The 27,849-nt window shown below is 44.1% G+C and overlaps 1 protein-coding gene across 3 annotated transcripts in view; it reads left to right on the top strand.

The window, feature by feature from the left end:
- The first annotated feature begins 3,532 nt into the window (after positions 1–3,532).
- si:dkey-24l11.2 (uncharacterized protein LOC100034462 homolog) overlaps positions 3,533–27,849 on the top strand; it is a 50,578-nt gene continuing 26,261 nt past the window's right edge. Inside the window, exons 1-7 of one of the 3 annotated variants that reach the window (XM_060853635.1) lie at positions 3,533–3,605; positions 5,960–6,666; positions 13,966–14,025; positions 15,244–15,296; positions 17,179–17,323; positions 18,828–19,207; positions 24,557–24,785. In XM_060853635.1, the coding sequence (XP_060709618.1) occupies positions 5,968–6,666; positions 13,966–14,025; positions 15,244–15,296; positions 17,179–17,323; positions 18,828–19,207; positions 24,557–24,785 (1,566 nt within the window). In that variant the 5' untranslated portion in view covers positions 3,533–3,605; positions 5,960–5,967. Of the gene's footprint in view, positions 3,648–3,854; positions 3,892–5,959; positions 6,667–13,965; positions 14,026–15,243; positions 15,297–17,178; positions 17,324–18,827; positions 19,208–24,556; positions 24,786–27,849 lie in introns of those variants that run through there. The other 2 variants (XM_060853634.1, XM_060853636.1) reach the window with 2 other exon arrangements.

Raw genomic sequence — 27,849 nt, 5'->3', positions numbered from 1 at the left:
TGTAAATATATTTATATATATTTATATATTTACATTCATTTATTCAGTATTTAATATTTAAAATGTAAAATGCATTCAGTTCCCAGCTTTGAAATCCACTATAATTAGCCACTTTTAGTCCCTTAATTTAAATCCAAAATTAGTTTTCTTAAGTAGTCCTGACCAATCATTGCTCAATTACAATACTATAGGTCGTGAAATAATCAGAGCTGCCTTAAAATAATCTGTCTATTCAAGTTAAAAAAAAACTTCTAATGCATGAACAATGGCCGCATCCAAGGTCACAGATATTAACCATAGGACTTTGTTTTGACTACAATCTAATATTGAACTGAAACTTCAACTGTCCTCCATAAATCGCTTTTATGTAAGGATAAAAGAGATTAGTTAGAAACTGATAGTAAGGCAGTCATGACCTGTAAAAAAGAACAGGAGTTATCATTTTTTTTCATAATCACTATAGAATCCTTAACCTTAAAAGAAATCATGTTAAGTTTCCATAATAAAAATCAGATTCAAAACAGTCCTGAAACTAAAGCTCCAGGGAATAAAACGCAAACATTCAATCACCAACAAACAAATGTGCATTCAAACCAAATCACAAAGGGTTAAACTTTTCTTTCTCTCTCTCTCTCACACGTTGACATACAATTCAGATATTTACAAACCCAGTCTTCGTCCGACCTGTACTTTGGCCAGAAGACGGCGGGACGAAGAATGGATTCCTTAGTCCATACAAAGCAACAATATTTAATCATCTTTTTCCCTTGTACAAGTATCATTTTTCCAATTCCACAACATCCTGTCCAATGGACTTTCTGGAGGTATGTTGTAAGAGACATCGCCTCCATTTCCATTGTCTTTTTCTTCTTTTGTTTTCCCGGAGCCTTTTCTTCTTACCCACGGCACAACCGATATTGAGTTCCTTCGTTAGTCCCTTACTAACTACTAAAACTCAACCCCGGCCACCAAGGCAATACTTAAAAGTCAATTTTCTTACTTTGGTCTGTGCACAGAGTTGCCTGGCCCCTTGTCGCCGAATTTTCTATCGATCACCTTTCACTGTCTGATTCAGATGTCTCTCTTGTGGGATTTGTATCAGTCGCCCAAGGGAGCGGACCAAACCGGGACACGAGACCGCTCCTCAATGGGGAACGGGACGCGTCTTTGCAGTGTCCAAGGCCAGCCACTCCCACCAGCGATGGAAGAACATCCTTGACGAGTCCGCAATTGTGAGAAACTAAGCTCACACACTTCAATAATTTCAGTCCGAGACAAAATCTGAATCAGTAGTGTCCTTTATTTTACTCTTGCAAGAGGGTGTGATGTCCACTGTCTGTCTACAAGGCAAGGGACTCACACATCGAATTCAACGGATTGTCGATATTTATATAATTTGGTTTCTATATTTTTAAAATTTCATTGCTCCTCCCCTGTTTACATCCTCCACTTCCCTAAGAACGGTACCCATTACTCCTGTTTATCTCTTGCCTTATCCGGCCTTGTCTGTGACAAAATGCTTATTTCAGGCCTCACAAGGCCATTTGACCTCATCCTGCTGTGGGTCATTGTTAGGCATATCCTTTCCTTGCCATTATCTACTCCCTCCATCTGTGCCTCCCCTCTCAGCAGCTTATCTAGTCACCTATGTTTCTGTAAAAGTGGGAAACAGATGTTTGTACCTACTGTTTGTACAGGGGTATCTAGCTTAACTGCCTCCCCTCACAGCATCTTATCTAGTTGCCTGTAATATCTATCATTGTTTTGCATTGTTTCTTTCTTGCATACACTTTTAGCTAATACAAAAAAAATTATGCATTTCCTCCACATAGATTAGATTAGATTAGACTTACAGTGTGGAAACAGGCCCTTCGGCCCAACAAGTCCACACCGACCCGCCGAAGCGCAACCCACCCATACCCCTACATTTACCCCTTACCTAACACTACGGGCAATTTTAGCTTGGCCAATTCACCTGACCCGCACATCTTTGGACTGTGGGAGGAAACCGGAGCACCCGGAGGAAACCCACGCAGACACGGGGAGAACGTGCAAACTCCACACAGTCAGTAGCCTGAGTCGGGAATTGAACCCGGGTCTACAGGCGCTGTGAGGCAGCAATGCTAACCACTGTGCCACCGTGCCGCACATAGTTTCCATTCTTGTTGACTCAGCTCTTAGCTGAAACAATTACACACTAGTGTGAGTTCATATACTTTGTATAAGTAATTATAATTGCAGAAGTAACACTACTTTACCTGTATCCCACACTGAGCAACTAATTACATTAAGTAAAAATTATTTTAAATGATTTGGTGAGTGTGGTGGAGGCAGGTGGCCCACTTTGTCCAAGTCTTGGGGGGAGCACTATAGACTCAGACTTGCTGGGTCACCGCCATCTTGGATCCCCCAGGAGTCGGCTTTGATGGGCTCCAGAGCAACAGCGGCATCTTCAGAGGCAGCGTAGCTGCAAAGTTGGTCGGTTGACCTGTGAAGCCTGGAACAGGACTCTTGCCTCCGCATAGAGCCCCTGGCAATGACATGGGCTGGGAATCCTGGAGTGGGACACACTTGGTGGCATGGCGTGGGCTGGGAATCCTGGAGTGGGACCTCTAACAGCAGCATGCTGATGCAGTGGAGAAGGAATTGCTGGACTCTCTTTATGTTATGGACGCTTCATCTTCTGCCATGGGACCCTCCAACTACACGGCATCAATGTGGATTTCACATTTTTCCTCATTTCCCCTCTTCCACCTTATCCTAGTTTCAACCTTCCAATTCGGCACTGCCCTTATGACCTGTCCATCTTTCTTCCCACCTATTCGATCCACCCTCCTTTCCAATCTATCACCTTTATCGTCACCTCAATTTACCACTTGCACTCTCAGCTACCTTGCCCCCAGCCCCACACCCCCTTCACCATTTATCTCTTCACCCCCTCAGCTCACAAGCTTCATTCCTGTGAAGGGCCCTTGCCTGAAACGTTGATTCTCCTGCTCCTCAGATGCTGCCTGACCTGCTGTGCTTTTCCAGGAACACACTCTCGACTTTTTAAAACAAAGTTCATTCCAAATTAATGCAAATGGAATCTATAGAGGGCAATGTGAAGTGAGTCAAAAAATTTGCATTGGTCATGATGATCAGATAATCATCAATAGATATTAAAGCTTAAAAATGTGTTGCTAGAAAAGCACAGCATCCAAGGAGCAGGAGAGTCGACGTTTCAGACATAAGCCCTTGATCAGTATCTTCACCATTAGGCAGTGCTTGGTGAGACTGCGCAGGCGCCTTGGCTGGCAGGGAACACCGCGAGTGCGCAGGCGCTTTGGCTGGCGGTGAGCCCGACTGGTGCGCAGGTGACGCTAACGCGCAGACGCCTTGGCTGGCAGTGAGACCCACTGGTGCGCAGGCGCCACTAGTGCGCAGACGCCTTGGCTGGCAGGGAGACCCGCTGGTGGGCAGACGCCTTGGCTGGCAGTGAGAGTCACTGGTGCGCAGGCGCCTTAGCTGGCAGTGAGATCCACTGGTGCGCAGGCGCCCTGGCTGGCCGGAGGCGGGCTCCGCTAGTGCGCAGGCGCCCTGGCTGGCCTGCGGAAGGGTTTGAGGTGAGAGCGGGTCCGTCCCTTTTATGGTTCCGACTCTGGCAGGTAATTGGCGGCTGCGTATCGGTGACTCGACGCGAATCGCTTCGAACAGGAATCGCCGAGGGAGGGAGTTCGGATGGTGAATTCGTGTTAAAGTAGAGCGGGGAGGGGGCGGGAAAGTGTGAAGCCTGAGGCCTCTCCCGGGGAGGAGGTGGGGGCTTGGGTGAGGAGGGGGTGGGGGGGCGGGTGTCAAGATTAGAGTGGGTGCTGGAAAAGCACAGCCGGTCAGGCAGCGTCCGAGAAGCAGGTAAATCGACGTTTCGGGCAAAAGCTCTTCGTCAGGAATCAAGAGGGGAGGGGTGTCAGGTCCTTGGGTTGGGGGAAGAGGGAAGACCACAAGAGCTGGTGGTCTCGGAGGGGTGGTATGGGGGGTCACTGAGCTAGGGCCCTCGGGTGGAGAGTTCTGTCACTCACCTGGGGTATTCTCGGAGCGGGTGGGGAGGTGGTTCAGAGCTGGGAGTTTGGAGGGGTTTGTTGGGTCACTGAGCTGGGGCTTGAGGTCGGTGAGTAGGGAGTCTGAGGGGAGGGGGGTAGATTGGGTCACTCAGCAGAGGGGGAGGGTTGGATCACTGAGCTGAGGGGGCTTGGCTCACTTTGCTGGGGGTGTTTGGAGCACTGGGTTGGAGGTCTAGAGGGGGAGAGTTGGGTCATTGAGCTGGGGGAATGTGGACCAGATTATTGGTCCAGGGATCAGGGATGTTATTCGTCTGGGGTCAGTGAGGGAGTTGCCTGAAAGGAATTCAAGCAGACCTTGTGGGGTCTACTGACAGGAGATTTCTTTCAATACGTGCTCTATGAAACTATTCAAAGTCCATCCTTTTTTCTGATTTGGGCTCATGGATGAAGGGTTTCTTAAGTCACGATGTGAACTCCTTAATGCGTAATGTCTGGAAAAAAATATAATCAGTCTGTTTGAATATGTTATGGCACAACTTTTGCTCAGGTGGCGCTTGAATCCAGATTTTCTGACCCAGACGTAGGTCACAGCCGCTGCATAAGGTCCTCAGTTCAAACTTGGAAGTTGTCAAAATGAGAATCTCTACCCCCAAAAAAACTTGGCAAAAACTGAATGCTTTGAAACTGCAAAGTGTGGGCATCAATTGTGCAACAGTGTGTTCTGAAGTTTTAATGACCTTGAACATTTGTCAATAAAAGTGCTGCTTATCAGTTATTGCCAAGTGTGCAGTAAACTGTGCCTCCATGTACCTGTGTTTAATGGATGGTAGGACGTGTACAATTGGAGCAAGATGTTTTTTTACAAAGTTACCAGTGGGTGAAATATGTTACGTGCTTCTTGGGAGGGTAGTGGAAACAGGTACAATATCAATTCTCAAGAAGCATTTGAATAAACACTAAAAATGCCAGGGCATCGTAGGCTATGGACTAAGTGCAGGTAATTGAGATTATTGTAGTTTGGTGTCTGTTTGTTGGCATAGACATTGGGCTGCTGAATGACTCTGTAACTTAGTCCAGATTGTGAGAGAGTTCTGTGGAGACTGGTGAGCTGGCTCTCAGTATTATGTTGGCATCCAGCTAGAATATTTCAGTCTGAAGGTTGTGGGTCTCTCTCCACCCTCCCCTCCCCCCAAAATATACTGGTTGCAGATCCCATAAAACCCTCCTGTCATTTTGGTCAAGTTACCCTAAGGGTTTGTGTAAAACTGGTTATGGTTGTTGAAAATCATCCATATCACGCCATGGCAATTCACACATTTCACAATCCATATTCCAAAGTTTAACTTATATAGTGAGCAATCATAAATAGTTTGCAGGTTGTGCAAGCTTTGTGTAAAATGTTTCCAGTAACCTTTTATCTTTCATTTTTCATGTGCTGTACTTGTTGCTGGTGGGTCCGGTATTTGTTGTCCTACCCTAATTACCAGTTGAGTAGTTTACTAATACACTTCAGAAGGTGTTTAAGAGTCACTTGCGCTCCTCTGAGGCCAGATTAGGTCAATAAAGCAGATTTCCTAACCTCAATGTCCTCACAACATTTACCACAGACTTGGCTTATCAACCCAGTAACGTGACTGCAATGTCACTGTCTCATACTTGTTCCGTGTGAACATTTTAATTAGGAGTAGGCTTCCTTGAGCCTGCTGTGCTGCTTGATAAGGTCATGCCTGTTCCGATTACTCAATAGTCCTGTGTCCCCTTGCTTATCAGAAATCTAACCAGTTCCTGCTCATTGAAGGAAATCAGAGGATGTTGGGCCAGTTGTCTTCCTGAGCCCACGCCTGACCCTGTACCCTGACCCATACATTCTTGTAGCTGTTACTCCCCACTGACCTCAGGTGCTGTTTTTACCCCCCCAGAACCCAGAATGGAGGTAGATCCCAGCTCAGCAGCTGAAACCAAGACCAGCGACAGTACAGAGAAGACCAGGACCTTTGGCACATCTCAATCAAAACCTAGAAATGCGAATCCGTACCCCCCCGTCTGCCGCTTTTATTCCCGTGGGAGGTACTGCCAGTTTGGACGGAGATGCCGGTTTCTGCATGAGTACCTGGAACCGCAGGTGAGCCCCAGTGTACCTGCAAACCACGATGATGGCAACGCTGATGACACCTCCCAGTGCCAGGGCAGCATGGAGAGTCCCACTAAGCCTGCAGAGGATCTGGGCCGGCTCCGAACTGGGCCACCCAAGATGCTGGGACCCCGAGAGCGGCCTAAGAGGCCGTGCCGCTACTACCTGTCTGGTTACTGCGCGATGGAAGAACGCTGCCGTTTCTGGCACCCGGAGAAGCAGCCCCCTCTGCGGGACTGCGTGGGGCCCGAAGCTGCCCGGATCAGCCCTCGGCCAGTGGGCCCACTAATCCGTCCGCCAGTCCCCCGCCCTGCTGTGGTCAAGGATGAGGTCAAGCTGACAGAGCTGACCCAGGAAGTTGCCCGGCAATTACGGGAGACCGAGATCAGCCAGCTGATGAAGCGCTTCCCCAAGGAGCGGCTGATTATTCAGGAGAGTGAAAGTGGGAAGCAGACATATTACCGCATCGTGGTGGAGCCCACAGATCCAGAATGGGTAGGTTCTGGTGCCTTGGGGGAGGGACAGGCAAGTAAAAAGCTCCTATACTGTCAGAATGAGCAGGTAAAATGTCTGACAAGTTTCAGCATGGAGTGTACAGCGCACAAGCTGCCCCTTGCTGGCACTGAAACAAAGTACCGCAGATGCTGGAAATCTTAAACAAAAACAGAAATTTCTGGAGAAACTAAGCAGCTCAGGCAGCATCTGGGCAGCATGGTGGCTCAGTGGTTAGCACTGCTGCCTCACAGCGCCAGAGACCTGGGTTCGATTCCAACCTCAACCGATTGTCTGTATGGAGTTTGCACATTCTCCCAGTGTCTGCATGGGTTTACTCCAGGTAGTCCAGTTTCCTCCCACAGTCCAAAGATGTGCAGGTCGGGTGAATTGGCCATACTAAATTGCTCATAGTGTTAGGTGCATAGGTCAAGGGTAAATATAGGGTAGGGGAATCGATCTGGGTGGGTTACTTTTAGGTGGGTAAGTGTGGACTTGTTGGGCAAATGGCCTGTTTCCATATTGTAGGGAATCTAATCTGATCTAATCATCTGTGGAGAGAGAGAGAGAGAGACGGTTAACATTGAGGCCAGTTCTGAAGAACGGTTTCTGAACTTGAAACGTTAACTCTGCTTCGCTCTCCACTGATGCTACCAGACCTGCTGGATATCTCCAGCGATTTTTGCTCCTTGCTGGTGTTTCTTTGCTTCATGAGCTTTCTCATACTTCATTTCACCCTATCAGCAATTTTTCTGTTTCTTGTACATCCCCTGTTAGTCATCCACTTCAGTTTGTAACATACAGCTCAGAAATTGGCCAGGCGAAAGTGAGGACTGCAGATGCTGGAGATCAGAGTCAAAATGTGTGGTGCTGGAAAAGCACAGCCGGTCAGGCAGCATCCGAGGAGCAGGAGTGTCGACATTTCGGGCATAAGCCACATTCCTGATGAAGGACTTATGCCTGAAACTTTACTTTTCCAGTGCCACACTTTTTGACTCAGAAAATGGCCATTCTGCCCATCCAGTTCGGGTGTTGGCTTTCACAGAACTCTTCCATAAGTTCCTTGTCCCTTCTCTGTTTGCATATTCCTAACCATGTTTCCAACAGCATTACAACCTTGTCACTGGGAGCAGGTTTCTAAAATTAAGTCAGGAATTCAAAGGATAGACACAGTGATGTTTCAGCTGTTACAAGGTTCTGATAAAGCTTCGACTGTCTTCAGTTCTGGTTGCTACCTATCAGGAGGACTAATGGGATATTGTAAAGATTCATCAGAATGACACTAGGGTTACATGATGATCAAATGATTCATAATATCAGTAGAGAGGAAGGAATTTCCTCGGGCAGAGGAATCGAGTGCAAGGAGATGCAATGTAAAATTTTGGGGGTGAAATCATGAAGCAGATTTCCACACAAGAGTATCAGAATTTTGAATTCTGTCTTCCAAATTGTAATAGATACAGGGTAATAACTATAACTTTGGTGAGTGGGATGTTGAGGCATTGTTTCTTGTTGGGTTAAAGAGACAGGTGAGATGAAGCAAAGAGAAGGAAATAGAACCTGATCAGCCCCACATTGATGGAGTCAATCTTATGGATTGCTGCAGTGCTGCCCAAGAATCTGACACTGCAACAAAACACAAAGTCAACTCGTCACCCATTCTGGTTTCCCGTCCTCATGTTTAAGAGCCTTTCCCGTGTTTGGGCACAGTTCCACTTTGGGTATTTCTTTCCATCTTCTTTCGTTGGATGAGGACATAATTGGCATGGCCAGCACTTGGTGCCTGTCTCCAGTCACCCTTTAATTGAGTGGCCTGTTTGGTCAACAGAGGGCAATTTAAAGTCAGCTCCATTGCTAAGAGTCTTGTGTCTCTCAGACTGGGTAAGAACATATGAAATAGGGGCAGGAGTAGGCCATGTGGCTGTCAGGGCTGATAATTTTTTTGTGGACTCACTTCACTTATTCATCCACTTAACCCTTAATTCCTTTACCGTTCAAAAACAATCTGTCTTTGTCTTAAAGCCATTCAATGAAGTCGCCTCAACCAGGCAGGGAATTCCACAGATTCACAACCCTTTGGGTGAAAATGCTCTTCTTCGAGCTGCTCCCCCTTATTTTGAGGCTATGTCCCCTAGTTTTGGTTTCACTTGCCAGTGGAAACAACCTCCCTGCTTCAATTTTATCTATTGCCTTCATAATTTTATCTCTTTCTATAATGACAGCAGGATTCCTATGTTAAAGGATATTCCTGAATCAAGTGAGCTGAGGCACAATTGATGATGTGTTTCACAGTCACCATCATGGAGACTAGCTTTCAGTTGCAGATTTTATTCATTAAATTTAAAATCCATTCGTGATCCTGATGGCCTTTGAAGCCAATAGGCTATGGATTATAAGATTACATCACTGCCCTCCCTCTCTTTCCCAGTGGGACCTTCAGCATTAGGTATTGGCAGTCTGTGGAGTGATCATGGCTCATGTAAAGTGTTCCTTTTCCTTGATCTTTCCTGGTTTACCCCTACTCACCACTGCCATCGCTGCTGCCACCACCAAGGGAACAGTATTGCTTGCAGTGGCTCTACCTTTGTCCCAATTCCGATCAAATAATTCAGCACAGATGGCCAACTATTCCCCAGATTGTAACTTGACACTTTACTGCAGAGGACTCAGGTGGATCATGTTGCCACCAAGTCCCTTTCACCACTCCCTCTAATTTGGCTTCCAGTCTGCCATCAGGCCATACAACTGGAGCCCATGTGTCTCAGAAAATGATTAGATACGATGCAGAATGGGACCATTCGCTCATTGTGACTGTGCTGGCTCTCTGCAAAATTAGTCCACTTCAGTTTAGTTCCAGATTTCGTCCCTGTCACCCTGCGTATTTTCCCTTTTTCAGATGATGACTCGGTTCCCTTTTTGAAAGTTTCGATTGACTCCTCCTTCAATATGCTCTCAAACAGATCATTCCAGACTTTAAACACTTGTTACTTTTGATACTTTCCTTAAACCTGTGCTTGCTGGCCCTCAATTCTTCTACCAATGGTAAATGTTTCTACTCTGTGCAGACCCCTCATGACTTTGAACATTTCTATCAAATCTCCTCTATCCTTTTCACAAAGGAGTTTCTCTCCATAAATGGGGTCCTACATTCCTGGAATGAATCTTACGAATCTTTTCCACACACACATTAATGTGTTTGATTCCTTCCTAAAGTGCGGTGCCCAGAACTAGTCAAGGTTCTCCAGTTGAGACCAAGCCAGTGTTTTATCGAGAAGTGAAAACAGAAAAAGCTGGGGAATCTCAGCAGGTCTGGCACCCTCTGTGCAGAGAAACAGAGTCAACAGTTTGAGTCCAGTTTCACTTGATTTTGGAATGGCAGTTGATACTGGACCCTTTAATGATACATTAACTCTTTCCTATCTCCATAGCTGCCAAACCTGTCATGTATTTCTGCACGTTTATTTATTTTGTTTCAGATTTGTAGTATTTTTCATTTATTTCAGTGTTTTATACATGTTTATCATTTCCTTGCTTTTGCACTCTGTCCCCAGTCTAAGATCCTGAATGCATTATTTTCCAGGGTTTGCAGCTACCCTGCCACCTTCAAAGATCTCTGCATATGTATCGCCAGGTCCCTCTGTTCCTTCACCCCTTTTAGAATTGTATTTTGTACTGTCTCCTTGTATTTTTCTCACCAACATGAATCGTTCACACTTGTTGGCATTAAATTACATTCACTGCTTGTCTGCCCATTCCTCCACCTCTCTTGTATCCTTTGATTTTCCACATTATCATTTGCATGGTTCGCAATATTTTAAGTTTTGAATCCTCTGCGAATTTTGAAATTGTTTCTTGGGTTTTTGGTATACGTACATAGGTTCTGTCAAAGGTTACCTCTCAGCTGGTGAGCTGTCATGAAAATGTTTTCTCACTATGCTAGGTAACATCACCAGTGTGACCTCCTTGAAGTGTTGTTGTTCTACTCTGCTCGATATTTATATGCCCTGGTCTGTTAAGGTATCACTTCCAGTTTCCCTTTGCAGTGGTTTGTATATGGGATCCATCTCAACATGCGGGTTGAAAACCAGGCTTCTAAGAATTTTCCTGATTGTCTCTTTTCAGCTTGTCCTAGGATGATTACGTTGTCCCAGTCAAGTTGCTAGTCCTTTTTTACTGTGTGTACTGAGATGACGGAGGATTGCTGCTAGTTGGTGTCCATGTATCCGGATTGCCACTCTGGCTGATGTAATGTCATGGTAGAACGAAGCATCAATGGAGAATTATAATCAAAGTATAAAGGAAGACCAGAGCTGAAAATGTGTTGCTGGAAAAGCGCAGCAGGTCAGGCAGCATCCAAAGAGTAGGAGAATCGATGTTTCGGGCATGAGCCCATTTTCAGCTCTGATCTCCAGCATCTGCAGTCCTCACTTTCTCCTATAAAGGAAGGCCATCCTGAACTACAACAGCAACCACCTCAATGTGTTAGCTGTGTATTTAAATGAACTTCTACACACTTCAACACACCAGAACTATGCAGGAATGAGGCAGAACACCTATACAAGGCCTTCACAAACAGTGGATCACCCACCAGCTTCATCCCCCCGATGCCTATTGGATAAACAACACCAAAAGGGCCCCAATACGCTGGTCATCCCACCCTTTATCAAGAACATTTAAGAAATATCAGCCAGTCATGACCACTAGGAATCACGACAGCACACTTACACACAGCCACACTACGCCAACTACTCACAAGAATGAAAGACCCCATACCTATAACATGCTGGACCAACATTAGGAACAAAATTCCATGCAATGACTGCAGTCAAGAGACTGGAAGAACGCATGCAGGAGCATTAGGAGGCGCAGAAGCTGACATTTAGGGGCAACCCTTTTTCAGGTTACAGTGGCTCTGAAGAAAGGTTATACCCAAAACATCGATTTCTGCACCCTCTGATACAGCCTGGCTTGCTGTGTTCATCCAGCACCACACTCCTGACTCGTCCAGCCTCCTGCCTGTCTACAAACACTACATCGACCAGACTGGATGAAAACTAGCAATCCGGATACACCGACATTAGCAGAACAGCACAACCAATTCTCCTTCATCTCAGTACACGCAGACAGAGAATCAGCAATCTGGGACAACATAATCATCCTAGGACAAGCTGAACAGAGGTGTGCAAGGAAATTCTTAGAAACTTGGTTTTGAACCCGCAATGCCATCGATAAGCATGTTGACATGGGTCCCATATACAAATCACTGCAAAGGGAAACTGGAAGTGAAACCACCCACCTTAACAGACCGGGGCACATAAATACCAAGCGAAGTAGAACAACACTTCATGGAGGCCACGGGGTAAGGAAACATTTTCATGGCCACCCACTAACTTGGACAAGTAACCTACAACCACATTTACATAATATACCAGGAACAACAGGGCTGCTAAAACTGACCCAGGAGTACTGCACTACAAACATTCCTGCATCCAAAACAAAACATTCATCTGTACTCTGTTTCCTGTCACTTAACCGATTTCATATCCAGCATTCCAAGGTCCCTTTTATTCCATAAGTTAAAGTTTTGCTGTGGTTCTGTTCGCCGAGCTGGGAATTTGTGTTGCAGACATTTTGTCCCCTGTCTAGGTGACATCCTCAGTGCTTGGGAGCCTCCTGTGAAGCGCTTCTGTGATCTTTCCTCCAGCATTTATAGTGGTTTGTATCTGCCGCTTCCAGTTGTCGGTTCCACCTGTCCGCTGCAGTGGCCGGTATATTGGGTCCAGGTCGATGTGCTTATTGATTGAATCAGTTGATTAAACACTATTATAGGACAAAACAAACAGAGAACAGCCAGGGAATTCCTAGAGGCATGGCACTCATCCACTGATTCAATCAATAAGCACAAAGACTTGGACCCAATATACCGGCCACTGCAGCAAACAGGTGGAACTGACAACCGGAAGCGGCAGATACAAACCACTATAAATGCTGGAGGAAAGATCACAGGAGTCTCCCAAGCACTGAGGATGTCACCTAGACAGGGGACGAAACGAAAATTCCCAGCTCGGTGAACAGAACCACAACAACGAGCACCCGAGCTACAAATCTTCGCACAAACTTTAAAGTTTTGCCTCACAAGTCTATCATATGGCACTTCAAGTACCTTCTGGAAGTGCCAGGTATGTCACAGTGACATTGTAACCTTCATCAGCCCTCTCTTACCTCATCAAAAATGTTAAACACAATTTTGTCTTATCAAATCCAAGCTGGCTATTTTTAACTAACCTGCATTTGTTCACTGAGACTATTAGTTTAGTTCAGAATCCTGATTTCTATCATCTTCCCCTCTTCAAGGTTAAACTGATTAGCCAGAAGTTTCTGGGCTTGGCTTTGAACATTGATCTCCTTCAAGCTTTTTACAGTTTTGGATGATGGCTCCTAAATGTTCCAGCTCTGTGTTTAAGTTTCAGTTCACCGTCTGTATATTCATGGCCCTGTCTAAAGTGTCTCCAGCACTTTGAGTACTCTCCCTTTTATTATTGAGGTGCCAACTCTTAATGACACTAATGCACCAACAGTACAGGACACTGGTGTTAGTAACTTTCTGCCAGCTGCTAAAACTTCATGCTGATTTCGGTGAGGTCTGTGGCTCCTTGCCTGGCCTGGAGGTTGCTTGTGTAAAACCTAAGCCCTCCATTGAGCTCTCGTTCCTTATCAGTGACACCATCCTACTCTTCAAATGTTACCTCACCTCTTACTCGCCCTGTCTGCTGCTGAACGTTGAGTTCCAGTATTCTCTTTGATCAGGCTCTTACTTCTCATAATCTCCACAGTCCAAGATTCCCCTTCCCATACACCGTCTCCCACTTCTTTAAAAAAAACCCACATTTGGTCATCTATTTCCTTTCAGTTCCACTTCCTCTCTACCATAACCCCTGCCCCACCTGTTTTGTTCTTGTCCCAACCGCTCGCTCCTTGTTGTTATTTCACTTTGCAGCTGCAGCCTCCTCTTCAAGGGCTTTTTCTCCAAACATCCATCTTCAGTTCACACTTGCCCACTCTCCTGAGTCACCTTACTCTCTCGACTGCATCATTGCTACTCAGGACCTCCACTTTGAAATCCTCGCCCTCTGTAACACTCTTCTAAAACCACTTCAGCTTTACTCTGACTCTTCACTAAATCTAGAATTTCCCCATCATCACCCAGATGCCCCCACCTTCTCTGAAATGCTGTCATCTGTTGATTTTGTTACTTACCTGACATTGTAAAACCTGGTTCTTGTTTGTCTTTATCTGTTGCAGCCCTTTGATTTGAAGGAGATGGATATTCAGATCTGCTTCCCAGATGAATACCCTTTGGAGGTAAGAGGTAATAATCCTCCCTGCACAATTGTTTCTTTGTTCGATGTCAGTGCTTTAACTAGTTTGCACAAGTATTGCATGTGTATGGGGTGAGTAAGAGAGAACCAATCAGCTGATTGGTTTCAATCTGACCGAAGAGGTTTTAAAATAAGGTTGTGACAGCAATTAGACAGCTGCATTCCTCTGGTTAATGCTGGTGTCTTAATTCTCTTCCCGTGCTGTCAATGTGCTCCATGTTGACCGTGCAAATGGGCAAAAAGAGGTCGTCAAGTTAGAATTCACAGTTGGCAACCAAAAACACACATACGTTAAAATTACAGCTGTGGTAACATCTCACTTTTCAAAACAATTCATGGCCTCCCTGCGCACTAACTTTGTGCATTTCTCCCATCTCCACAGCACTCTGAACTTCTCCAGTTCCAATCTGTTGCACATCAGGTCAACTGTGATCTCAGTGAATGGCAAAGCAGGCTTGAAGGACCATATGGCCTGTATCCCCCTAATTCGTATATTTGTTTCCCCAGTTTTCATCACTCCATTATTGATGGCCATTCTATCAATTACTAGCTTCTGAGCTCTGGAATTCCACCCTCTCGAATGGTCTGACTCTCCACTTCTCTATCAAGTCCTTTGAGGCGCACCTTAAAGTGTATTCTTTGACTAATCTTATGTTTGGACAGTTGGGATGTTGTGTTTGTGCGTGTGTACGCGCCTCTGTGTGTGTGCGGCCTGTGACAATTGCCAGTTGGAGCTTGTGACCTCACTGGGAGTCCTCATTCTCACTTTTAGAAGTTCTGGCCTAAATTGAACAACTTTTTCCCTTGTCTAGGCAATAGACAAATGGGTGGAAAGACAGATGGCCGAAGATCTATTCCCAGCCCCCCAATTCCTATGTTTGTAACAATATCCTTGTCAATAACTGACACCAACTCACCAGTCTGGATCAGAATGCATCTGATACAGGAAATGGAAGGGGAACACCATAAGTTAAAGGCTGTTATGGTGCATTGTGAGAAATTGCTTGATGTCAACCAGTGTTGAGTTCTGACTTATAACCTGTATGCGTAGCAAGTGGCTCTGGAAAATCCCAGATACTGAAGTGTTTCTCCACTGATATTTCATACTGCGTGAATGAGAAGTAGTATCCCTAATAAATGTTAGTTTTCCCATCTGTCTCACTTCGATACGTGAACCTTTGTGTTTTTCTCTTATTCTAAGGTGTTCACTGTGGAAATCCCTGAGGATCAGGATCTACCAGTGTCTATGGGAAGGTAAGAAAGGAAGTCGAGGAAAAGGTGAACTCTCCCACCTGGCATAATGACGTTGACTGGGTGTTCACTGTGTCTAAATTTTCACTGTCTTCAAAGATCAGTTGAAATTGAACCCATATGATTGATTCAAAACTTGGGCTGGGAATCGACATACAGGAATGAAAGCAATATATTTAATTGTGTAACAGCAGAAGATTTGGCAGCACTGAATTCTGTGCAATGTATTGTGCTGAATATGAACCTTTGCATCTGGGAGATTTTTCTCCCTTTCTTTGTCCTCTGCGCCCACAACCTACTCTCGCACAGTGCTATTCCATCTGTGTCTATGGCTCAGGGATCCTGATTGCCTCTCCCTTTGTCCAGGATTCCATTTGGTTTCTCTCTCAGAATAACAAGGAAGTCAGGGTATGGGCATCAGCTCATATCCCATAGTTACTGAGAAGAGTAATTGGGCATTTTAGTTATCAAATTCAGTGTTACTTTGCAGGCCTGTAGTTTCATGGTTTAAGTATGTAGCAGTGGAGAGGTGTTCCTGTTCAATCTTCAATGTAAGAGGGATTGTAAGGATGTAAGTAACTCATTTGGTATACTCTCCTTCAGTTAGGTGTGAATTGTCATTTTCTCCTTCAGTAATATTACTAGCTGTTAGTACTGATGGTAAGGTGAAAAACATCCCAGTGTTGTTAGGTTCTAGTGTAACTCTGAAGACATTTGGAGATGACTGCCTCCTGTGCCTAGCTCTCATTAATCAATAATCAAAGGGCTGTGTAATGGTGCATTGGTAAAGTTGTTAAAAGTACACAGGCAATGGACAATGTGATAAAATGTCACTGGTCTGAAATGTTACCTCTGTTTCTCTCCACAAATGCTGCTTGATTTGCTGAGTTTTTCCGTCAGTTGTTTGGTTTTGTTCTTTCCTCACAGTTCCAGCATCTGCAGTAGTCTGCTGTTAGATAGAATTCATTTGATTTAACACACAGTGCTGTACATTACCAAAGGACTGTCCCCTCCATGCACAAAATAGCAGATAGGTCTCCTTAAATTTAGCAAATGACAAGGCAGTCTCTTGACTCTGAAGATCTACATTTCCTAAATGACATTTTAAAAAATTCCTTGATTATGGATTGGGAACCCTAAGAGATTGCCGGAACACTACAGTAGTAGATGGAGAGTCTATAAGGCCACGTCCTATCAATAAAGCTACAGTCAAGGAAAAGAACTGTGCCTTGATTTGTACTTCAACATCTGGCTGGAGCTCCTGGAGATCAGTAAAACCCATTCTGGAAACTCATCCCAGTTTGAGGCGTCCCTGGTGTTTTATTGAGTTGCAACATCTCTCTCCCAAATCAGGAGGATAATGTGGAGACAGAAAAGTACTAATAGGATGAACAGTAAAGTAAATCTGTCACTTCTCCCTCACTCACCTGTGCCTTCCCAGAAGAGTGAAGAGAATAGAGTTTAAATCTGATTTTTTTTTTAGATTAGATTAGATTCACTACAGTATGGGAACAGGCCCTTTGGCCCAACAAGTCCACACCGACCTTCTAAAGACTGATCCATCCAGGCCCATTCCCCCATCCTATTTGTACCCCTGACTAATGCACCTAACACTATCGGCAATTAGCATGATCAATCCACCCTAACCTGCACATCTTCGGATTGTGGGAGGAAACCCGAGCACCCAGAGGGAACCCACACAGACACGGGGAGAATGTGCAACCTCCACACAGATATTCACCCAAGGCAGGAATCAAACCCAGGTCTCTAGTGCTGTGAGGCCTATTTTGTAACTCAGGTTATATGTTGTCATTCTGTTATTTCCTGTTTCTGAACTCTGTCTTGTAACTTTACATCAGTAAGATCACTCTCCTGTTTAATTCAGGCATGTGTGTACGGCCTCAGAGGAGTGGCTACGGGCAAAGCATGCCACCAACCGGTTGATGGGGAAGTTGGAGCTGCTGTTTCGTCCATACTTGCGGTGGCTGGACCGCAACATGGAGAAGCTGTTCACCGAGGGAGCTAGACAGGTAAAACAAATCTACCCGTTCAATCATAGTAATGTCGTGCACTGCAATATTGTGCCTAGCTTTGACTAGATTCTGCGCCATCAAGTAGAAACTTCAGTGGGCATTGAGTGGGATTACTTTCCCGTTCGTTTCCCCTAAAGTTTTAAAAATTCAAAGGACCAATATTATTATGTTCTAAGCTGAGGTAATACTGAAAAAGTCAGATGCCAAAATGAAGTCTAGCTTAATAGACCAGAGGATTTTCAATTTGTAATTTGTTTATGATGGTGGTCAGTTGCTGAATATATTAAAACATTACAGTTTATTATAAGTAAGAGGAAAAAGCAATGGTTTTCCACTATATAACAACTAATTGAAGTTATCTTATGAACAAATATCAGAAATTAAAAGTAACACTTCAAAGATACTTAAAGCTCATTGAAGGATCATCCTGTCCAGTGGGCATGGGTATTGATGTTTCCTTAGTTAATGTCCTTTCATGAGACCCTTAAATAAACTGTTAAAACAGCTAATTTGTTTCTTAATTTAGTAGGCCCGAAACGTCGATTCTTCTGTTCCTTGGATGCTGCCTGACCTGCGCTTTTCCAGCAACACATTTTCAGTTCTTAATTTAGTAGCCTTGCAGAATGCTTTTTCTCTCTGACATCCTAAGGTGTATTGTTTCTGGAGCTTTTACCCCCAAGCTGGTCAGAACTTCTTTTCTTCTGTCCTAACTGTTTTGGAAATTGCTCAACTGTGCTACTGCTCTTCCTGTCTGTTTCTGTCTGAATGACGTGCTTCTCTCTCTGAAAGAAGCTGCCGGTTCAGTGACCTTCTCTATGTTTCTCCCTTGCTTTCTAAAAGGAAATGTGGTTCATTCTCTGTCTCCATGTGTCATGAACACCCTGTTGCTAGGCGACAGCCCAATTTCTTTCCCTCCGCTACCCCTCTTTGTCTAAAGCATTGAACTATTCACCTCAAGGTGTTTTGTTTAAAAGCATCGTTTAAACAATTTTTCAGACAACCTTTCACCGTGTTCAAATCCAAATTGAAACTAAAATGATGTCACTCCTTAACATGCACAATATGGAAATCTAAATTAAGCTTGAAGCTATACATGGTTCTGTTAAATTTAGAACCCATGTTTCCAAATAATAATAATAACAATCATCATAACAATATTATTTCAGTGTCATCAGTACCATTCTCGCCTCTTGTGCCAAAACATCATGAGCTCAAGTTCCACTCTTGAGATGTGAGCACCAAATCAAAGCCGTGTGAGGGGTCAGACTGAGGAGTTGCTATGCTGATGGAGGTGCTGTCCTTCAGATTGCTTGTTAAGTTTTTCCTGCGTAGAGAAAGATCCCATGGCAACATTTCAAAGAAGAGTAAGGGAGTTCTCCCCAGCGTGTTGGCCAATCGCAGAAGATGACTAATTTGCTGCTTGTGGAATCTTACTGTGCACAAATTATGTTATTTCCCATTCTAACTCTGATTAAACTTAATTTTCCTTTGCACTTTCCAGATAAAGCGGGAATTAGACGCAGAGAGAGCTGGGATACACATTGTTCCCTACCAGCAGCTACGAGCACGTTTACCTGGTGCAGTAGCTTCGCAAACAACCGAGACACCTGCAGGTCCTCGGAAGGAGGATGCCAGTGAGGAGTTGTCCCAGAAGCTGCAGGAGGTCAAGGTGGCAGAATCGGAAAGCCCTGAAATGAGTGGCACAGGGAGTGAGATCAGCACCAGTGAGGAGGAAGATGATTGTTCGAGGACTGGCTCGCCATCTGGTGACCCTTCGATCCCATGTAAGGGCACCGCCATGCGGCTTGTTGGCCTAGAGCTGGGGGAAGAGACGGCAACACTGTCAGCCCAGCAGATCACTGTGTCGCTGAAGTGCAGCAGGTACGATTAATCCACGATGTGTGTCCATGTTAAGTAATTAGAACAGTAGTGTCAACACAATGTCCTAGTGACACAAAAACATAAGTAATAAGGGCAGGACTAGGCCTTTAGACCCTCAACCCTGCTCCACCATTTAACAAGATCATATATGTTCAGTGCAGGTTTCAACTCCTTTCGTTGTGCTGGCTCAGCATAGCTTGGAAACGTAGAGAGTAGGAGTAGGCCATTCAGCCCATCGAGCCTGTTGTGGTTTTCAATATGATCATGCTGATCAACCAACTCAGTAACCTGTTCCCATTTTCTCCCCACATCCTCTGATCTCTAGCCCTAAAAAAAATGTTTCGGACTCAACTGTTTTCAGTGACAGAGAATTCTACAGATGCCTCACTCTAGATGAAGAAATTTCTCCTCATTTCACTCCTAAATGGCCTACTGTTACCCCTGCTTCTGGACTCCTCAGTCACACGGAATATCCTTCATGCCTTTATCCTGACTAGTCCTGTCAGAATTCTATCAATTTCTTTAAAATTTCCTAAACTCCAGTGAATATCGTCCTCATTGATCCAGTTCTGTCTTCATACATTGTGCGGGCTTTGTGACTGGTGTACGAGGACACTCATTGCATCTCCCCTTTTTCCCTAGTCTCACTATTCAGGTAATCTGCATTTCTGTTTTTGCTACCTAAGTGGATATATCATATTTATCCACATTATACTGAATCTGCCATGTGTTTGCTAACTCACTCAATATGTCCAAACCACATTGAAGCATCTCTGCATCTTCTGCTGTTATTCCTCCCACCCAGCTTTGTGTTGTTTCCACGTGTGGAGATATAACATTTTGTTTCCTCTCAGTCATTATGTATGTTGTGAATAACTGTGATCCAAGCGCTGATCCCTGCAGTACCCCACTAATCACTGCCTGGCGCTTTGAAAATGACCGACTTAGTCCAAATCTTTGTTTCCTGTCTGCCAAACAGTTCTCTAAACATGCCCCCAATCCCATACGCTTTAATTTTGCTAATCTTGAAAGACCAAGTAAACCACATTTACTGGAACCCCCCTATTCACTTTACAAACTACATTCTTAAAAGACTCCAGCAGACTTGTCAAACACAGCTTCCCCTTTGGAAATCAGCGCTGACACTGTACAATTTCATCATTCTCTTCCAAGAATTCTGCTATTAATCTTTTATAATAGATTTAAGCATTCTCCCGCCTGCCAATGTCTGGCTAACCAGTCTGTAATTTCCTGCTTTCTCTGTACCCTGTAAAGGGGCTACTTGAAAGATGCCCACCATTACATCCACTGTTTCAAGGCCACTTTAAGGATTCTGGGAAGAGCTGAGATTAACGTAGCATCATACAGAACAGAAGCTGAATAATCTTCTTGTCATGGTCAGTGATTGCTATCCAGTTAGCCCCATCTCCTGTGCTCTTTTCCATGATCCTATAAATACATTTTTTCAAATATTTATTCAATTTCTATTTGAACGAATTTCTAATCTACTTGCACTGCTCTTGTCAATTAATGCATTCCAAAATCTGAAATATCCCCTCAGGATTCTGCCATATTTCCTTCATGATAAGTTATCATATTTGAATACTTCTCCATTTTAATTTTGTCTGTTGAAGAAGAGCAATCTCACCTTCCCCAGCCTCCTCACACAAGTCCATTGCGCTGTTACATTCTGGTAGATCTCTGTACTCTCTCCAAAGACTTGCCATCCTTCCTAAAGTGTGGGGTGCCCAAAATTAGGCACATTTCTCAAGTTAACCCATTATTCATAAAACTTCTTGCATAACTTTCCTTTTTTTATTCTTTTAATGGGATGTAGGTCCCACGATCTGGGCTGACGTTTATTGCCCATCCGTAGTTAATTGTAGAATCCCTACAGTGTGGAAACAGGTCCTCGGCCCAACAAGTCCACACCGACCCGCCAAAGAGTAACCGACCCAGACCCATTCCCCTACCCAATTACCTGACATTTACACCTGACTCATGTACCTAACCTGCACATTCCTGAACACTATGGGCAATTTAGCGTGGCCGGTCTACCTAAACTGCACATCTTTGGACTGTGGGAGGAAACCGGAGCTCCAGGAAGAAACTCCCACATACACGGAGAACATGTAAACTCCACTCAGACAGTTGCCTGAGGCTGGAATTGTGAGGCTTAGTGAGGAAGCAGGGCTAACCAATGAGTCACCATGCCATCTGGAGAAGGTGGTCATGTGCTGCCTCCTTGAACTGCTGCAGTCTGTGTGCTGTAGGATGGCCCACAATGCCGTTAGGGAGGGAATTCCAGTATTTTGACTCAGCAACAGTGGAGGAGCAGTGATATATTTCCAAGTCAGGGTGATAAGTGGTTTGGAGGGGAACTTGCAAGTGGTAGTGTTCCATGTATTTGCTGCCCTTGTCCTTCTAAATGGTAGAGGTCACAGGTTTGGAAGGTGCTGTCTAAGGAGCCTTAATAAATCGTATTATATTAATAAAGTCGCCTTCATTACTGAAGGTTTTTTATTGTCATAATATGCTTGAAGCAGTTATATCAGTCGAGTGTAAGATTTGGATGACATTTACCTGTGGACTGCTCGGTGCAGATCTAAACTTTTGCGATTTGTTTTTGTAGTGTGGGCATTGATTCAACTGGGTCTGGAGTCATGTGTAGGCTAGACCAGGGGGATGTATCTCCCTGAGCTTAGTTGAGATTTTAAACCAAGCCAGTAGCTTATATAATTATTATGCCAGTCAATTATCCCGTGTCTTGAAGTTAAATTCCTTATATGCCGCAGAGGGTTGGCCATGGTGTGGAGGTGTTGAAATGGGGTGGACAAAATCAGCCGTCACAGAACTCCAGGTTATAGTCCAACAGCTTTATTTGAAATAACAAGCTTCCAGAGCAAATAAACCTGTTGGACTATAACCTGATGTTGCGTGACTTCTGACAGAAGATTTGAGCTTGCACTCTCTGGGTTGCTGATTCATGATCAAGATCGCTCAGCTATTTGGGTAATGTCATGTACAGGATCCAGGATAATCTCGTCTGTCAGGTTGAGAAGAAAGCTGTGCAGATGTCAGTTCTACTCTGACCAGTTACTGTTGAGTATCAATTGCCTATCAAATTGGCCACTGTGGAAATTTTCTAATTTAGCAAAACAGATCAGCACTGAAGGGGGTTATTGATCTCCAGCTGTCATCATGGTTTTGTTGTTAAAATGATCATGTGAAACCCAAGAATGTGCAAATGCTTTTGGATTACTGAGTGTTTTTGATTTTGTGATTAGGGAGTGCTGCTAGATACTGAATGTATGAGTACATTGACCTGCCTGTGTAAGGACGTTTCAGTGTAGGTATTTTCTAAGCTCCTTGTTCACATGTGTCATTGCACATGAACCCAGGGCTCCTGGCTCTAAGGTAGGGAAACTCTTGCACCACAAGAGGCCTCAGGAGGTTTCTAACCATCATGATGTACAACTAGCTAGCACTCGAGACACTTCGGGCTGGCACAGGAAAAATGGTCCTTTGCTGAACCAATCAAGACATAGCCCTCTGATCACAGTTTTCACCAGAAGCCCCCTGCCCCCCCCCCCCCCCCCCCCCCCCCCCCCCCCACCTTTTCCTGGGTTGCCGCCATTAGTCTTCGTTTCCTGGGTCGCCACCATTAGTCCGTGTTTCCTGGATCACCACCATTAGTCCGCGTTTCCTGGGTCGCCACCATTAGTCCGCGTTTCCTGGGTCACCACCATTAGTCCGTGTTTCCTGGGTCACTACAATTAGTCCGCGTTTCCTGGGTCGCCACCATTAGTCCGCGTTTCCTGGGTCACTACCATTAGTCCGCGTTTCCTGGGTCGCCACCATTAGTCCGCGTTTCCTGGGTCGCCACCATTAGTCTTCGTTTCCTGGGTCGCCACCATTAGTCCGTGTTTCCTGGATCACCACCATTAGTCCGCGTTTCCTGGGTCGCCACCATTAGTCCGCGTTTCCTGGGTCACCACCATTAGTCCGTGTTTCCTGGGTCACTACAATTAGTCCGCGTTTCCTGGGTCGCCACCATTAGTCCGCGTTTCCTGGGTCACTACCATTAGTCCGCGTTTCCTGGGTCGCCACCGTTAGTCCGCGTTTCCTGGGTCGCCACCATTAGTTCGCGTTTCCTGGGTCGCCACCATTAGTCCGCGTTTTCTGGGTCACCACCATTAGTTCGCGTTTCCTTTTAAGTCTCACCCTTTGGTAAAGCTCCAATTTTCTTCTCATTTACACACTGCCTCAAGACCTCGTTTGAACATTTTTGCAAAGATCCATTCATTCCTGTTACTTATGAATACTTTTTTTCTAAAAGAAACGGATATATAATTGCAGAGATGCATGTCTGATCTATTCTGCTTACATTGGGAGTAGTGTAACATTTCCGCACACTGATGGTAGTACCAAAGTAACCCAAACAATGCATTTGAGAAAAACATATGGCAGTCTTTTAAGATGAACTGTGTTTTATTGCACATGCCTCAGAAGTCTCACACATTTAGACTTGCTTGTTAGACTGGAGACTGTCACAGAACATAGTACAGCTCTTCACAGGAGTAGGCCCTTCAGCCCACTCTGTCTGTGCCAACCACGATACCATTCTAAATTAATCCAATCTGACTGCACAAGGTCTGTATCCCTCTATTTCATGTTTGTTCAAGTGTCTATCTAAATTACCCTTAAACTTTGCTAACATATCTGCTTCTAAAAAAAAATTTCCTCGCAGATTTCCTTTATACTCTTTTCCCCCCCCCCACCTCATTTTAAACCCATGTGCGTAGTATTTGAGAGCATTGTAGAATTATTCCATTCACATTGGAACTAATGCATTGAAATTTACTAGAAATGTTTTTGTATTACCTCTGAATCTCAACCTCCTGCAGTGCCTCCTTTTATTCTAAGTTGGGCATGTTCATATTATTTTCTAGAAATCTCATTTCAGTTGTTAGGGCTTCTTACTTGGGTAGTTTTTAGCAACCTCATAATTGTGACAGATCCAAACTGTCAGCCTAGGTACAGTTTTCAGGAAGGACTCCATTTTTGGGTCTTCCTGTTGGGTTAATTATTTCAAATTCATCCCAGATTTCAGTCCATAAACATCATCTACTATGGCCGTGGGTTGATCTGTTTTGTAAATGACGGCAGCTTTGCAGAAGTGTTTAAAGGTTTAACCTTTCTTTAAATGAGATTACCTTGCATGTGGATTCATTTCTCATTGATTCCTGTATGCCTGCTGTGTTTACATTGCTAAGGGTGAGGATGTAGAACTTATGGACTAATAAGTAATTTTCTAGGCCTAACTATTTGTTCACTTTATTCTTAAAGGTGCAAAGTTGGTTCACAATTTACTGTGTCACAGAAGTGCCCTTCATATGTAAGCTGTGAGAAATGTAACACAGACATCAGCGTAGCGTTCCAGCCCAGTGTAGTTCATGAGCACTCAGACATAATGGGATACCTGGACCTGTGTGGATGTGTCCCTGTAGAATTAGTGATACAGGACAGTCGGTTTGCTGTGGGCTGTCTAAAATGCTCCAAGGAGGGACCGCTGCAGGTCAGTGGATAAAATTTGGATTCTCTTAAAGCAGCATGTGTTCTGCCTCCTTAAACCATTTATTTATGCTGTGCAGGAGATCAATAGAGGTGTGCGGTGCAAAGTTATGTGTTAGGTTGTAGTGACCGGAGATTTGAGTCCCATCAGAATTGCCCAATCTGCCAATTAACTATAAGGTTGTTTCCTCATTCAGACTGTAACTTAAATCAGGAATGTTCACATTTGAATGAAAAGTTTGCATCCGAACTGGGAGCAGGAGTAGATAGCTCAGCTCCTTGAGCCTGCTCCGCTGTTTAATAAGATCCTGGCTATTCTGATTACTCAATATTCTCTCTTACCCTTTATACCTTTCACCTTCTTGCTTAATAAGGATCTATCTACCGTTGCCTTAGAAATGTTCAAGGACTCTTTCTCAAAAAAGCAATGGAAGCAGAGTGCCAAAGATTGTCCATCCTTTATGGGAGGGGTCAGAAATAAATAGTCTAATCTCTGTCTTAAATGCATGATGCCTTACTTTGAAACAGTGACCCCCTAGTTCTAAATATTCCAACAAGATGAAGCACTCTCTCCACATCCATCTTGTTCAGGACCCTTCAGGATCTTGTATGTTTTAACTAAGTTGCTTCTTCTAAACCCCAGCGGATGTTAGCCTTGCCTATCCAATCTTATAAAATTACCTGCCTCTTCCAGGTTGCATCCCCAGTATCAGCCTGTATATCTTGTTCTGATTGACCTGCTACTCATTTCCGGTTAATTCTGTGGTTCTTTCACGTTTCTGGCATTTGCCAATTTCTTTTTGTCCCCAAGATTGTGTTACACCTGCAAGCTCCTCCTAATATTAAACAACGGAGGCAAATTGTAGATGTGCATCAAGGCTAAAGTCAGTGGCTTAAGGACGAGTTAAATACCAGTTAAAAGGGAAAACTCCTCATTCACGCATGCCTTTCCCATCATCAACCAGTCTTGGAATTCTGCTGAACTGTGAGGGAATTGATTACAGGTCTATTGATTTGAAACACACAAAAACAGAAAAACTAGAGAAAGTCAAATGGTCACTGGACTGAGAACATTAACTCTATTTCTTGTTCCACAGATGTTGCCAGACCTGCTGTGTTTCTCCCAACAGTTTCTGTCTTTGTATGCTTCTGATCTCCAGCATCCGCAGCCCTTTGTTTTACTAATAGGAGGTTTGTCTGAATCTGCTTCCTGTAGGTGGAAGCTGTAGAATAGGTTGTGCTAAACAAACAGATTAAATAGGGTACAAACTCTTTGAAACTCTTGTTTGACAATAGCTGTGCTGGCTGAACTGTGTTAGTTTCTAATCTTGAAATATTTTAAAAATATATTGGCCTCCTTGCTTTCATAACTTCAGTTCCTCCCTATCCCTGTAATCTCCTGTAGCTTAAAACCTTCCCAGAACACACTTCCTCCAATTTTCACCTCTTACACTTCCTTGATTTCCATTGCTCCACTGTTTTTTTTTTGTAGATATTTTTATTGAAATTTAACATTTTTGCAAATTTACAAAAATAAACAAAACTCTCAAATACAAACATTGATGTACAATTAAATCATATATACAATAGTCATAATTTAACAAAGAAAAGAGAAAGAAAGAAAACAAAAAGAGAAAAAAAAGAAACGAAAAAAGAAAGAAAAAAAAACCTCAACTTTCTACTAATCTAACCTATAACTAACCAGAGTGTATACCTAAGTCTCTTACATGCTCGGAATGTATAAACATCAAATATAATAAAACCCGTATTCGCGCAGGATTCCTCTCCCAAGGGGCCCCGGAGCAGCCCGGTCTGAAATCTTCACTAAATAAAAGCCCTTGTTAGGATAGCCGAAATATCTGCATTTATATAATTCAAAAAGGGCTGCCATATTTTATAAAATAATTCAGTCTTTCGGTGCACCATATTTGTGAGGAAGTCAAGGGGGATATATTCCATAATTAATCTGTGCCAATTTGAAAGTCCGGGGGACCCTCAGCCACCCAGTTCACCAAAATATTTTTCCTTGCACAGAAAGAGAGAATAGAAAATAGTCTCTTCCCATGCATATCCAGAGATGAGAGGTTCGAAAAGCCCAAAAGGAGAGATACAGGGTCCACCCTAATTTCCGTTCCTAAAATTTCTGTCAGGGTATTTGCCACTTTAGTCCAGTATCTGCGGATTTTCTGACAAGTCCACAGACAATGTACAAGAGTACCCACCTCTATTTTGCATTTGGGACACATTGGAGATGCTCCTGCCTTAAATTTTGCCAGTCGAGCCGGAGCTATATGGGCCCTATGAAGTATCTTTAGTTGGATAGCCTGAGTTCTGTTACAGATAGCAATTCTTCTAGCATTTTCCCAAATGTCATTCCACATATCCTCAGATTTCTAGCCCCAAGTCCTGCTCCCATGTTTTAAGCAGGTCATCCATGTCTCCTGAGACTGCATCATGTAGCAAATAGTATATAGTACTAACGGAGGATGCCCCCGCTGGTCGTAAGACATTACGTTCTCTGTCTGATTTATAAAGACTATCTATTAATGTAGTCTTCCTCTGTATATAATCTCGAACTTGGAAGTATCGAAAGAGATCCCCATTAGGTATTCCGAATTTCAGACGCAGCTGCTCAAAGGACATCAGGATCCCATCTTTAAATAGGTCCCCTAAGCATGAGATGCCCCTGGATCTCCAGAGTTTAAAGGTGGCATCTGTAATCCCCGTTGGAATCCCCATGCGCCTACTATTGGTGCATGGGGGGATGTTTTATGTGAGTTACCCTCATTTTGCCGCATTATATTCCAGGCCTTAATTGTGTTTAATATTATGGGATTTTTACAGTGGTCTGTAATGATTTTCCTCTTATCTGAAAATAAAAGGTTAATAAGTGGGTATTTCACTTGGGAGGCTTCGATATCCAGCCAAATTGATTGTGGATCAGATGAAACCCAATCAGCTATGTAACTTAGTAGGGAGCTTAACTGATATTTCCTAAAGTCTGGGAAGTCGTCCTCCCCTTGCCTGTGGAAGCTGTAGCTTCTTCAGCTTAATAAGGAGCCGTCTAT

The sequence above is a fragment of the Hemiscyllium ocellatum genome, chromosome 42 (assembly GCF_020745735.1).
Source record: "Hemiscyllium ocellatum isolate sHemOce1 chromosome 42, sHemOce1.pat.X.cur, whole genome shotgun sequence".
Classification (NCBI taxonomy): Eukaryota; Metazoa; Chordata; class Chondrichthyes; order Orectolobiformes; family Hemiscylliidae; genus Hemiscyllium; species Hemiscyllium ocellatum.
The sequence above is the reverse complement of the archived record's forward strand: the minus strand, read 5'-3'. Positions and strand labels throughout refer to the sequence as shown.